Here is a 13,449-nt window from a genome sequence, read left to right as displayed (position 1 = left end):
AAAATCCCATGGACAGAGGAGCCTGCTGGGCTACAGTCCATGGGGTCGCAAAGAGTCGGACACGACTGAGTGACTGAGCGTGGACACACTGTTAGATTAAGAAATATTCGTTCCCAGTCTCGTTCCTTTAAACACTGGAAATTGATTATGAATTTGATGCAAAGTCTATACCGCTGTCGAGGACATGGATGGGTTTTGTAATTCAGTGTCCCTTTTCCTTCTCTTGGCACCGGTACGCTGTCACTCTGGAAAACTGCCCCTTTCCTTTTCTCTAGGCCATTGTGACTGTGATAGAGCTGACTTCACATTTGATTCCACGGGTGGGCATGTGGCTCAGGCCTGGCCATTGGAGGACCACATTCCTCCTGCTGTGGTGATATCATCCAACCAGTGACACTTTGATTCTCTAGGGGAGGCAGGCTGGCAAAGGACAGAGGGGGAGTTGGAGCAAGAAGGCAAATCTCCGGGACAAAATGCTGGGCCCAGCCATGCCTGAAGACAGAAACTACCTCTGTATCTGGTAGTTACCCAGACCCAGAAGCTCTCCCTTTGGCTTAAAAACTAAAGTGGCAATTTTGGTCGTTTTCGTTCCACTCATTTTTCACTTGCAATAGCAAGGCTGGACCCTTCGTGAATTGAAGGATCATACTTTTCTTTCTTACGTAACTAATGCGGTCTGAAGACTTGGCCCTTATTTATTACTTCAAGGTAGAAACAGGCCTCTTTTCTTGTTAAGCGATTAGCTGCTTGCTCATCAACTCATATCATGGTTGAAAAAGAGACAAGTCAAAGGAGGAGAGGGACACTGCAAGGGGCAGCTGGTGGAAGGGCATAAGGAGAAGGACCATCCCTTTCCAGACAGGGCACCCAGAATTGACCCAGAAGTGGGCCATATGGTGGATACAGCAAAGCCTGTGCCATCCGCAGTACTTGTAAGAGCTGTCTAATATCCCTCAGAATGTGTAATCCATAGTTATTTTCACCAGTCTCTTGTAACTAGGCCTTTAGGCTGTTTGCAGTTTTTCAGTATTACAAACAATGCTGAAATGGACATCCTGGTACATTTGCTTTTGTGTAACATATTATGTGGACAAGGAAATGGCAAACCACGCCAGTATTCTTGCCTGAGAAATCCCATGGGCAGAGGAGCCTGCTGGGCTACGGTCTGTGGAGTTGCAAGAGTCGGACATGACTGAGTGACCAGACCACTACCACCAGCACACTATGTACAATAATTCTGAGCTAAAACGGAGGGTTGTTGGGTGAAAAAGTAATCTCTTTTTGAAATGTTTTACACATATTCCCAAATATGTTTTATACATATCCCCATGCCCTCCAAAACGGTTGCATCGATTTGACTCGAACCAGTTGGGTATGAAAGTGTCCACTTTTGTCCTGCCTACCCTGAATTTGTCAGCTTGTTGTTTAGTCGCTAAACTGTGCCCAACTCTTTTGCAACCCAATGAACTGTAGCCCACCAGGCTCCTCTGTCTGTGTCCGTGGGGTTTTCCAGGCAAGCATACTGGAGTGGGTTGCCATTTCCTTCTTCAGGGGATCTTCCCGAACCAAGGACTGAACTCACATCTACTGCTTGGCAGGCAGATTATTTTACCACTGAGCCACCTTGGAAGCCCATTTGTCCGCGTAGCATGGCATAACAGAATAATAATAAAATACCACAGACCAGGTGGTTTAAGGGCTTCCCTGGTAGCTCAGCTGGCAAAGAATCCACTGGCAATGCAGGAGACCCCAGTTACACTCCTGGGTTGGGAAGATCCCCTGGAGAAGGGATAGGCTAGCCACTCCAGTATTCTTGGGCTTCCCTAGTGGCTCAGAAGGTCAAGAATCCGCCTGCAATGCAGGAGACCGGGGTTCGATCCCTGGGTTGGAGAGATCCCCTGAAGGAGGGCATGGGAACCCCCCTCCAGTATTCTGGCCTGGACAATACCTGTGGACAGAGGAACCCGGCAGGCCACGGTCCACGGGGTCGCGCAGCGACGGACAGGATTGTGCAAGCAACCACAGCACATTAGGAACAATGTCTGCGAATACGTTTGCCAATGTAGATGAAAATAACAAATTCCTTGAATGACACAAATTCCCAAAACTAACTCAAGAAGGAAGTGGGAAACCTAAATATCCCTAAATCGATCAAAGATACGGAACAGAAAACTCCAGGCCCACGTGACTTAACTAGGGAACGCTATGAAATATTTAAAGGAGAAATATCACCAATCCTATACAAATTCTTTCAGAAAGCAGAGGAGGGGAAACACTTCTCAAATCATTTTCCGAGGCCAGTCTTACAAAACACCAAAGCCATATGATGATATTGCAAGAAAAGAGAACCGCAGGCTAATATCCTTCATTAAGCTAAGCACAAAATATGAAATGTTATCAAATTTAATCCGGCGACATATACAGCCTTATGACCAAACGAGATCTATCCCAAGAATGAAAGATTGGTTATGCATTAAAAAACCCATCAACCAGTGTTATCCATCATATTAAGTACAAAACAGGAGAAAAGCCATACGATCATTTCTCAAGATGCCGAAAAAGCATTTGACAGCGTTCAACCACCGCTATGATAAAAACTGTCGGAAAACTAGGACTACAAACAGACTTTCTTAATCCGATCAAGGTCATCTACAAAACTCCTACAGCTAACATGATAATGCAGGAAAATCGAATCCTTCCACTGGGGGTGGGGGAAGGCTGCTGGCCTGGGATTTGGCGGGCTGCCCAGAGGCCTATCCGGCCAGGGGGTGGAGATCAAGGGGCCCGGATTGAAGTATCTGCCTCCTCCTCGGGCAGTGGCCCGGATCCAGTCACCTCCTGTGGCACCAGCGGTTCCCTGGCATATGCACCCCACGCCCAGGCAGTGCTGCCCCAGCCCCGCCATCACCCCCGGCTGTACCTTGCTTGTTGACTATACCCCCTCCCAGACACAGAAGTAGACCAGCGCCCAGAAGGTCAGCAGACACAGGGTCACCTCCCGGTTGAGGGCCCCTGGCACCTCGAGCCCCAAGACTTGGTTCCTGGGGAGGGAAAGCCCATGAGAGTTGTGTCAGCAGAGGGCCAAGAGACTGGGGGTGTCTTGGGGAACACTGCCCTTCCTGCAGCCCTTTAATCCAGCCAGTACCACCGGTGCTTCTGGGATGCCAGGTGTAAGTCCCCAGCCTGGAGTCCCTGCAGTCTGTGTGCCCGGACCCCCAGGCGGCCCAGCCCCACGCCGTCCCCAGTGAGTCCCACAGAAGTCCCCGCTTCCCTCCCCAGGCGGGCAGGCACAGCCCCCTCTACACCCCTAGTCTCAGGACTCCAGAGCCGGGTCGCCCCACTCCCATGTGAAGGCACCTGTGCAAGCACACACACACGGAGACACCCATGTGCATTAATCTGACCCGTGCTCTTTCACACACACATGCACACTCACACGCCCGCGTGCATGCACCTGACCACATGCTCTCCTGCCCACATACATGCCCACGTGCAGACACCTGCAAAAACAGACACACGCACACGCCTATGCGTGTGAACCTGTGCACGTGCTCTCTCTCAGAAACACACCCATGCACACGCCCATGGGCATGCACCTGCCCATGCACTCACGCACACAGATACATTTGCACTGACGTGACCTACGTGTGGGACACCAGAGGGATAGACCGGCCCTGACCCAGGGGTGCCCGACTCCCTTCCGGAAGTCAATAACAAGGACCTGCGCTCAGCAGGATGGTCACCTGTGAGCGTGGCCAGGTTGGTAGCACTGCAGTCTTGGAGGTGCACAGGGACCAGGACTCACTGGGGTTTGCAGGCTTGGACGGGAAACAGGCACGTGCCCTGAGGAGTGGGGTGGGGTCTGTTTGAGCATGCGCACTGAGGAGCTGCGGACACAATAAAGGGTGGAGTGCTACCCAGCGGCTTCCTGGCTAAGCCGTTTACCAGGTTTCCAGGCCTGAGGCAGGGCTGACTTAGACGGCCCAGACCACGTGGGTGTGTCTGTGCAGGCTCATTGGGGTGACACATCGGGTGAACGCTTGAAGCTTCTGCAGGGAGCGCCTATTGCCGGAGAGCCTGCAGCCACTGTGGGAGCCAACTGTTGGTGGGAACCTATCGGGAGGCAGGACCAGGGTGTGTTTGTGCAGGCGCTCTGCCGATGCTGAGTTGCATGTCGCACTACGGGGATCAGTTCTATAGGGAGGGTTCAGTCTTTCCCAACGCGGAGTGAGGGGGAGAGGGGTTCAAGATGGAGTCCGAGGCACATGGTGGAGGAGCCACGAGGGCAGCCGATGAAGATGCAGGTGCCATGGCCTTTGTAGCGGGCACGGCACGTGTCAGCCGAGGTGTGCTGGGTGATGCTGGTGGCCGCGATGGCCCTGGTGACCCAGCTGGCCCTGGTGACGCTGTCAGTCCTACAGTCCCTGGCGACCCCGGCGACCTGAGTGATCCCAGAGGCCCCAGCGCTGCAGGAGAGTCAGGTGGTGCAGTTGGTGACATTCTGCAGATCCTGGGGTTACCTCAGACACCACAGTTGGGAAGAGACACTGCACCCAGAGCCAGAGTTCTGAGTAACTGACCAGTTCAGTTGTATCCTATTCCAGGAGCCCCAGTGGGCCGGGCGGCCATGGGGTTCCGGGTGTGGGCTAGGGGTGGTTTGGGTGGTTGCAGGCGGCGGGGCCTAAAGTGTAGGAGGAGGATACTCTGGGGGGCTGAAGGGTATGGGTCAGGGGTGGTCTGGCTGCCAGGGCACGGTGGTGAGGAAAAGCAACCTGAAGGGATCCAGAGGGTCGGGGCAGTGATATCCAAAGTGTCCAGCGGCGACCTTGTGGGAGAAGGCGGGTCTCCGTGAGCAGGGAGCTTGACGTACAGGCAAAATGAGAAATGTGGATGGTGCCTTAACCACATCTCCACCAGCATTCTCACCGTACCTTTTGCATCGCTCGCTCAGGCAAAAATCGCCCGCAACTTCCTGTCTCAAAGTACTCCGCTGTGAGCGCCAGTTCAGAAGGAGCTCAATGTTAATGGCTGCTTGTTGGTTCTGTCAGTTCTAAAGGGGGCAGGGGCCCAGGCTGGGGAGGGGGTGGTGGGCAGTGGCCAGGGCCCGTCTTGGCCCGGGAGGAGCCATAATGGAGGGTTAAGCCTAAAGGAGAAATGTGGTGCTCTGGGCTTGTCAGTGTGCGGGGACAGAGGAAGGACATGCTCCACTTCCTCCTTCTTGTCGGGAGCTTGAATTTCATCTTCCCTCCTTATTTTAGCCAATTGAGTGCTGAAGACCATGCCCTGCTCCAGACGTCCATCACCCTCTGTCTGCAGATTTCCCTGGTGATGCGGACCATGCGGCACTATGCGCCCCCCCCCGCCCTTTCTACTAAGCCTCTGCACGAAAGTCAGGGTTAAATCTAGCGCATGTGCCCTAGCCTCAAGTGTCCTTCCCGAGGGCATTGATTTCTGCTTCATCTTGTGCCTGTGCTGCTGCTGGGGGGTTCGGGGTCCACCATACTTTGTTTGGTGATTGTTAACTGCAGAAAATGAAACTGAGCTACTGTGCCCTCTCTGACTAGTTTTAGCTTCTGCACTTCTTAATACTCTATTTGTCTTCTGGTTGGAGGGGAAGTTCTGAGATGCAGATATTCAAGGAGTACAACATAAGTGAAGACAATGTAAGAAGCCGGAGAATAAGACAGTAGTTTACTGCCATTCAGTATTAATTTTGGAGTATTTTCTCATTTTATGAAGTGAAGTGAAGTGAAAGTCGCTCAGTCATGTCTGACTCTTTGCGACCCCATGGACTATACAGTCCACGGAATTTTCCAGGCCTGAATACTGGAGTGGGTAGCCTTTCCCTTCTCCAGGGGATCTTCCCAACCCAGAGATCAAACCCAGGTCTCCCACACTGCAGGCAGATTCTTTAGCAGCTGAACCACAAGGGAGGCCTGTGCCATGGCAATACTGTCTGAAAACGGACGTGATGGACGAACACATGAAAGCACTTGAAAAAACGCTTGGACCATAGGAAGTGCTAGCTATCACTACGGTCAAAGAACACAGCTATGATGTGGACTGGGCAAAAAGGGGACCAGGGTGGGTGGTGTGGCTTGGCCCCTTGCCCTCGACTCCCACCTTAGTCCAGTGAGACCCTTCTGTGGCATACGTTGGAGAAACGAAAGTCGCATTGTGGAACTAGCTTTAGGCCATGAGACGGGAAAGTCGGCATTTGTGTCTCAGTGGCATCTCTGTGCACACTTGGCGGGCTCCATTCCACGCCATCTGAGCCGGCACTGGAGGGGCCCGTGTGCGCAGGCGCATCGGGGGCACCTGAAAGGAGCGTGGCGTTGTGACAGAGCCGAGTCCCTCCAGCCTCACACGGTCTCCATAGCAGCCCGTGGGTGGCTGGGCTGTGTGCGCAGGCGCACTTTTGGCGTCCTTGCGCAGAAGGGGAGGGACTTCGTGAGCGGCCCAGTCTCTCCGCCCCTTATTTGGCGTCTGAGGGAGACGCACAGCAGCCATGCAGGCGTCGGGTGGTGGTGCCGGTGGCGCAGAGGGCCGAGATGACCAGCATAGCTCCAGAGCACCTCCTTGCCAGAGTGGTTCAGGCAGCGCTGAAGGTGAGGATCGTCCCCGGGCCCCAGAAGGCGGGGGTGGGCCTGGCAGAGGAAGAGCGGTGATGGAAGACGCTGGAGCTCGTCCCCGGGGTGAGCGGGCACCAGGTGGCCTAGGACCCGCTGGAGATGTAGCACCCTTGGCTGTAAGGCCTAGACGTGGAGAGGCGGTGCTGTATCCTTTTCAGGGAGCCTTTCTGGGCGGGGTCAGTGGTGTGGTGGAGGGAAACATGCCGGCAGCCTGAGGAAGGGATAGAAGGGAGTACGGGGGCGATCCGGGGCAGCAGGACTGGGCAGCCTGGCAGCAAAGGAGGTTGTCAAGGCCTGAGGAGCCTGGAGGGTGGGGAAGATGGACAGAAGGGTTAGGGAGGCAGCTCAGGGTGGTCTCAGGTTGTGGTCAGGAGGATGGGCATCCTGGGGTAAAAGCAGGCCTCTGAGGTGCGAGGAAGCCCGAGATAATCAGCAAATTCTGTAATGGGTGGTGCCTTAACCGTGTCTCTCCCAGCACACTCAGAGTGCCTTTCCAGTCACCCCTGGAGGCAGACATGGCTCGCAGATCTCTGCTCCCAGATGCCCAGCGCCACCAAGGATTGGTTCTGAGGGAATTTGCAGTGAATGGCAGTGACCTGCTTGTGTCAGTTCCAGACGAGTTTGCCTTGGGAAGTGGGGGGTGGCAGGTGCTGTGGTCTGAGCTCCCTCTTAAGCGTGCTATGATGGAGACACTGAGGGGCTTGGTATAAGCAGGGGGGTTGGTACCCTGGACCTACAGGAGCAATCTTCCCTTTAACCTGATTTTCTTTTCCCTGCTTTTAGTACATGGACTGCTGAAGACCTGTGAAGACCTGGCTTTCATCCGACTTTCCATGAACCCATTCCTCGATCAGCTTTCCCTGGTGATTCGGAACATTCGGAGCCTTGGGCTCCCACCTCGCTGAGGAAAGGGGCTGAGGCCTAACCTTGTGTCCCCTGCTCGGCGGGGCATAGGGAATTCAAACTAAGAGGCATCGCCACTTTGTTATTTGAGTCTAAGTTTTTGCCTTTACTGGCCTTTGGTCTCTGTTGGTTCACTTGCTTTGTTGCCCTGCTGCTTGAGGAGTGGGGTGCTTCAGTGTTTGTTACAGCAGAAAATAAAGCTGAGTCACTTTTTGTGCCCCAGTTTCTTTTCAGCTAATGCGCTTCTGGATTTTAAAAACATTTTTTATCTTTGTTCTCGTGTTAGAGGGAAGGTACTGAAATTCAGATGTTTGAATTCCAATTACAAGGGAATTGAAAACAATTTCAGAAAATGAAAATCGAGCCCTATGTTCAGCACTAAATACTGTCAACGTTTAAGAATATTTTCTAGGTGTACTTGCACATTAAATACATAACAGCATGTGATGTAGAAGTTATCAAGTTTAGCTTTAATTTTTTTCCTGAATTTTTTTTCATTTAGTATACTAGCTTTTCCACTTTCTAAAATCTCTTCAGAAATGTGTTATTGAATAGATATAAGATGCATGATAATGTAATTATTGGGACTTCCCAGGCAGTCCGGTGGATAAGACTATGCACTTCCAGTGTAAGGGCTGCAGGTTCAGTCCCTGGCAGCAGAACTACGATCCCACATGTCGTGTGGCGTGGCCAAAAAAGTAAAATTGGGTCTTTAAATAAAAACAACAGCAACAATAATAATCTCATTATGGAACATGTAAGTTGTTTCCACGTTTTTCATTACTATGGTTAATGAATTAGTGGAATTTATAAATCTTTCCATTAACGGTTATTTCCTTAAAGTATTACTATATTCCAACAATTAGAAATGCTGACCTAACTGTTTACTTCTCTCTTGCTTTTTTAAAAAATTAATTTATCTTTTTAATTGGAGGCTAATTACTTTACAATATTACAGCGGTTACTGCCATACATTGACATGTCCAGGCTCCCCGCTGGTGTCCTCTTGGCCACAGAGCAGGGGACACACATAGGCAGTAGACCAGGTCTTTGCACACCCTAAAACTGACTGGGAGCCAGAATCAACAGAAACTGGGAGGGTGGAAAGGTGGGACAGGGATGCCCCCCACACAGGAAAGGGTCAGCCACTGCTGGTGGCTCTTCCCTTCCAGTGGGGGTGAGGGAAGTCTGCTGGGGGGGCCGAGGACTCTCCGGCCAGGGGGTGGGGCTCAGGGACCGGATTGAAGTACAACCCCTGATGCAGTCACCTCCCGTGGCACCAGTGGTCCCTGGCAGATGAACCCCACGCCCAGGCAGTGCTGCCCCAGCCCCGTGGTCTCCCCCGGCTGTACCTTGCCTGTTGACTTGACCCCCTTCTAGACACAGAAGTGGACCAGCAGGCCAGTAGACACAGGGTCACATTCCAGTTGAGGTCCCCCGGTACCTCCGGCCCTCTGGATAGCCTCAAGACATTGTTCTTGGGGAAGGGAAAGCCATGAGAGTTGTGCCAGCAGGAGAGGGCAAGAGACTGGGGGTGTCCTAGGGGGTATTGCCCTTCCCTCGGCCCTTGAGTCCAGCCGGTCCCACCGGTGCTTCTGGGGGTCCTGATGTAAGTCCCCAGCCTGGAGTCCCTGCAGTCTGTGTGCCTGGAGCCCCAGGCGGCCCAGCCCCACGCCATCCCCAGTGAGTCTGACAGCAGTCCCCCCCCCCCCGCTTCCCTCCCCAGGTGGGCGGGCACAGTATGCTCCGCATCCCTCGTATCATGCCTCCAGGGCCGGGTCACCCCACTCCCATGTGAAGGCACCTTGAAAGCATGCACACAGAGACATATGCCCACGTGAATGCATCCCAACCGTGGCCTCTTTGAAGCACACACACACACACACACACACCCATGTGCACGCCCCTGACCACACGCTCTCTCGTGACCACACATACATGCCCACGCACAAGCACCTCCACACACAGACACACTCACATGCTTATGTCATGAATCTGTGCATATGCTCTCTCTCTGAAACACACCCACGCACACACCTGATGGGCACGCACCTGTGTAAGGGCACTCTCTCGGGCACACACACAGATAAGCACATTCACACGCCTATGTGCATAAATCTGTGCACACGCTCTCTCTTACAAGCACACCCATACACACGCCCATGGGCATGCACCCGCTCATGCGATCATGCACACAGACACACATACAGACATGTGAGCTATGTGCGAGACACCAGAGAGACAGACGAGCGCTGACCCAGGGGTGCCCAACTCCCTTCTGGGAGTCAAGGAAAAGGACCTGCGCTCAGCAGGATGGTCACCTGTGAGCGACGCCAAGCTGTCAGCAGCACAGACTTGAAGGTGCACAGGGACCAGGGCTCACTTGGGGTTTGCAGGCTTGGCGTGGAAACAGTCACGCGCCTTGAGGAGGGCGGCAGCGTCTGTTTGAGCATCGCGCACTGAGGCGCTGCCCTCACACCGAAGGGTGGAGCGCCGCCTAGAGGCCTCACGGCTGAACCGTTTACCAGGTTTCCCGGCCGGAGGCAGGGCTGACTTAAGAGAGCCCAGACCTCGTGGGTATGGGTCTGCGCATGCGCGTTGGGGCTACGTGGTGCGTGAATGCGCGAAGCTTCAGCAGGGCACCCGTTGTCGGTGGGAACCAATCGTGAGGCAGGACCAGGGTGGGTTTGCGCGGGCGCTCTGCTGAGTTGCAGGTCTCACTCCGGGACTGGTATTTGTAGGGACTGTTCAGTCTTTCCCGCCGCGGAGGTGGGGGAGAGGGTTCAAGATGGAGTCCGAGGCACACGGTGGAGGAGCCACAAGGGCAGCCGATGAAGACGCAGTCGCCGTGGCCTCTGCAGCGGGCACGGCAGGTGGTGGCCAAGGCGTGCAGGGTGGTGCTGGTGGCCACGATTGCCCTGGCGACCCAGCTGTCCCTGGTGACGCCGTCAGTCGAGGAGTCCCTGGCGGCTCTGGTGACCAGGCTAATCCCAGAGGCCCCAGCGCTGCAGGAGAGTCGGGTGGTGCAGCCGGTGCCATGCCACAGATCGCGGGGGCACCGCAGGCGCCAGGGCCGGGTGGAGACGCTGCACCCGGAGCCAGAGTTCCGATTAACCGAGCCCTCCAGTGGTATCCTATGCTGGGAGCCCCGGTGGGCTGGGCGGCCGCAGGGGTCGGGGTGTGCGCTAGGGGTAGTTTGGGGGGTTGCAGGTGGCGGGGCCTAAAGCGTGGGAGGAGGGTACTCTGCGGGGCTGGAGGGTATGGGTCAGGGGTGGTCTGGCTGCCAGGGGATGGTGGTGACGGAAAGAAACCTGAAGGGATCCAGAGGGTCGGGCAGTGATAGCCAGGGTATCTGGCGGCGGCCTTGTGGGAGAAGGCGAGTCTCCACGAGCAGGGAGCCTGACGTGCAAGCCACGTGAGTCATGTGGATGGTGCCTTAACCATATCTCCACCAGCAGCCTCAATGTGCTTTTCGCATCGCACGCACAGGCGGACATCGCCCGCCACCTCCTGACTCCACGTACTCAACTGCCAGGGCCGATTCGGAGGGAGCTCAATGTTAACGGCTGCATGTTGGTTCTGTAAGTTCTAAAGGGGGCCGGGGCTGGGGAGGGAGTGGAGGACGGTGGCCAGTCTCGGCCCAGGAGGAGCCATAATGGAGGGTTAAGCCTAGAGGAGAAGTGTGGTGCTCCGGGCTCTGTCGGTGTGCGGGGACAGAGGGAGGACATGCTTCTCTTCCTCCTCCTTGGCAGGAGCTTGAATTTCATTTTCCCTCCCTTTTAGCCGATTGACTGCTGAAGACCCTGGCCTGCTCCGCAGGTCCATCGACTTCTGTGTGGGGCAGCTTTCCGTGGTGATGCAGTCCTTGCAGCACTTTGTGCCCCCTCCTCCTGCTAAGCCTCAGCAGAGAAGAGGGGCTTAAACCTAGCCTATGTGCCCTAGCCTCAAGTGTCCTTCCCCAGGGCATTGCTTTCTGAATTACTTTGATGGGGCTTCATCTTGTGCCTGTGCTGCTGCTTGGGGGCTCAGGGTCCACATCGTTTGTTTGGTGATTGTTAACTGCAGAAAGTAAAACTGAGCTACTGTGCTGCCTCTGACTTTATTTTTAGAGGGTTCGCTTCCTAATACTGCATTTGTCTTTTAGTTGGAGGAGAGGTTCTGAGATCCAGGTATTCAAGGAGTACAACATAATGGAAGACAATGTAAGAAGTGGGAGAATAAGAAAGTTGTGTACTGCCATTCGGTATTGATTTTGGAATATTTTGTCAGTTTTACAGTTACATTTATATATAAAACACCAGAATGTTGTTGTTGTTGTTGAGTCTTTTGTGTCCAGGTGAGTCTTTGCGATCCCATGGACTGTAGCACACCAGGCTCTGTGTCCCCGCTGTCTCCTGGAATTGGCTCAAATTCATGTCCTTTGAGTCGGTGGTGCTATCTAACCATCTCACCTTCTGTGCTCCCCTTCTCTTTTTGCCTTAAATCTTTCCCAGCATCACAGTCTTTTCCAGTGAGTCAGCTTTTGGCTTCTGCTGACCGAAGTGTTGTCGCTCCGGCTTCAGCACCCGTCCTTCCAATGAATATTCAGGACTGATTTCCTTTAGGATTGATTAGTTTGATCTCCTTGCAGTTCAAGGCACTCTCAAGAGTAACCTTGTATCGTGAAACCTTGCTAAAGTCACGGATTACTTGTAATAGCTCTTTTGTAGATCCCATGGAACTCCCTCTTAGACAAGCGTTTTGTAGGCACATGCATGCACATTTATTTCTTCCTTTCCAATTAATGGATTTTAACTGATTTCTGTTAAAATGAGATCTGCCATCACTTTGGCCACCTGATATGAAGATCCAACTCACTGGCAAAGACTCTGATGCTGGGAAATATTGAAGGCAGGAGGAGAAGGGAATGACAGAAGATGAGATGGTTGGATGGCATCACGACACCAGACGTGAGTTTGAGCAAGTTCTGGGAGATGGTGAAGGACAGGGAAGCCTGGCCTGCCGCAGTTCATGGAGTTGAAAATAGACACGACTGAGCAACTGAACACCACCACGCTGATCTCTGTTATAACGGATTTGATTTTCCTGCTTCTTTGCCTCCTGGTAATTTTAGATTGGATGCCAAGCAGTATCAAATTTCCCTTGCATGCTTAATATTTTTCTATGCCTAAACTTTTCTTGAGCTGTATTCTGGAATCCTGTTAAGTTGCTTGGAAACAGTTTGATCCTTTTTGGATCTTACTTATTAAGATTGACTCTGTAGGACCAGAGCGGATCTCGGTGTAGGAGGAACTTAATTAACTGAAATCTTCAATGGCCGAGAAGGCTATAGCTGGAAACAGGGACTCTTTTTAAAAATTTTATTTATGAATTTTTTTTTCTTTTTTTTTTTTGGCTGTGCTGCGTCTTGTTAACTGTGTGTAGGTTTTCTGTACTTGCAGCCAGCAGAGGCTACTCTCTAACTGCTGTGCTCAGGCTTCTCATTGCAGAGGTTTCCCTTGTCGAGGAGCACAGACTTTAGACAGTGGTGCGCTCAGTTGTTGCGGCACACGAGCTTAGCTGCCCCAGGCATGTGGGCTATTCCTGGCCCAGGGACTGAACCCATGTGCCCTGGATTGGCAGGCAGAATCTTGACCACTGGACCACCTGGGAAGCCAAACAAGAACCCTTAAGTGGTAGTAAAATCCACCTGGACAGTTGATTGGCACTTTATATTACAAGGAGAAGGACCATCCCTTTCCAGACAGGGCACCCAGAATTGACCCAGAAGTGGCCCATATGGTGGATACAGCAAAGCCTGTGCCATCCGCAGTACTTTTTAAGAGCTGTATAATATTGTATGTTATAATTGTATATTATTGTATATTTAAGAGCTGTATAAAATTGGAGAAGAAAACGGCAACCCACTCCAGTC

At 52.9% G+C, this 13,449-nt stretch overlaps 1 protein-coding gene and 1 long non-coding RNA gene across 3 annotated transcripts; both read left to right on the top strand.

The window, feature by feature from the left end:
* The first annotated feature begins 3,881 nt into the window (after window positions 1-3,881).
* On the top strand, window positions 3,882-7,757 carry LOC145536582 (uncharacterized). Its single transcript, XR_014075908.1, has 5 exons — window positions 3,882-4,134; window positions 4,414-4,590; window positions 4,918-6,777; window positions 7,108-7,236; window positions 7,416-7,757. It is a non-coding gene; the product is annotated as an uncharacterized LOC145536582 (long non-coding RNA).
* Window positions 7,758-10,135: 2,378 nt separating this feature from the next.
* Window positions 10,136-11,842, top strand: LOC145536581 (uncharacterized). Of its 2 annotated transcripts, none has more exons than XM_081566081.1 (3): window positions 10,136-10,664; window positions 11,025-11,116; window positions 11,319-11,842. In XM_081566081.1, the coding sequence occupies exons 1-2, from the start codon at window positions 10,367-10,369 to the stop codon at window positions 11,096-11,098; spliced, it is 372 nt and encodes a 123-aa protein (XP_081422207.1). In that variant the 5' UTR covers window positions 10,136-10,366; the 3' UTR covers window positions 11,099-11,116; window positions 11,319-11,842. The 2 variants fall into 2 exon arrangements, with proteins under 2 accessions (XP_081422207.1, XP_081422205.1); XM_081566079.1 differs by having other exon boundaries at window positions 10,991-11,116.
* Window positions 11,843-13,449: the final 1,607 nt, after the last annotated feature.

The sequence above is a fragment of the Giraffa tippelskirchi genome, chromosome X (assembly GCF_054371585.1).
Source record: "Giraffa tippelskirchi isolate mGirTip1 chromosome X, T2T-mGirTip1v1.2.pri, whole genome shotgun sequence".
NCBI classification, from domain to species: domain Eukaryota; kingdom Metazoa; phylum Chordata; class Mammalia; order Artiodactyla; family Giraffidae; genus Giraffa; species Giraffa tippelskirchi.
Note: the sequence above shows the minus strand (reverse complement) of the source record. Positions and strands in the feature narration are given on the sequence as shown.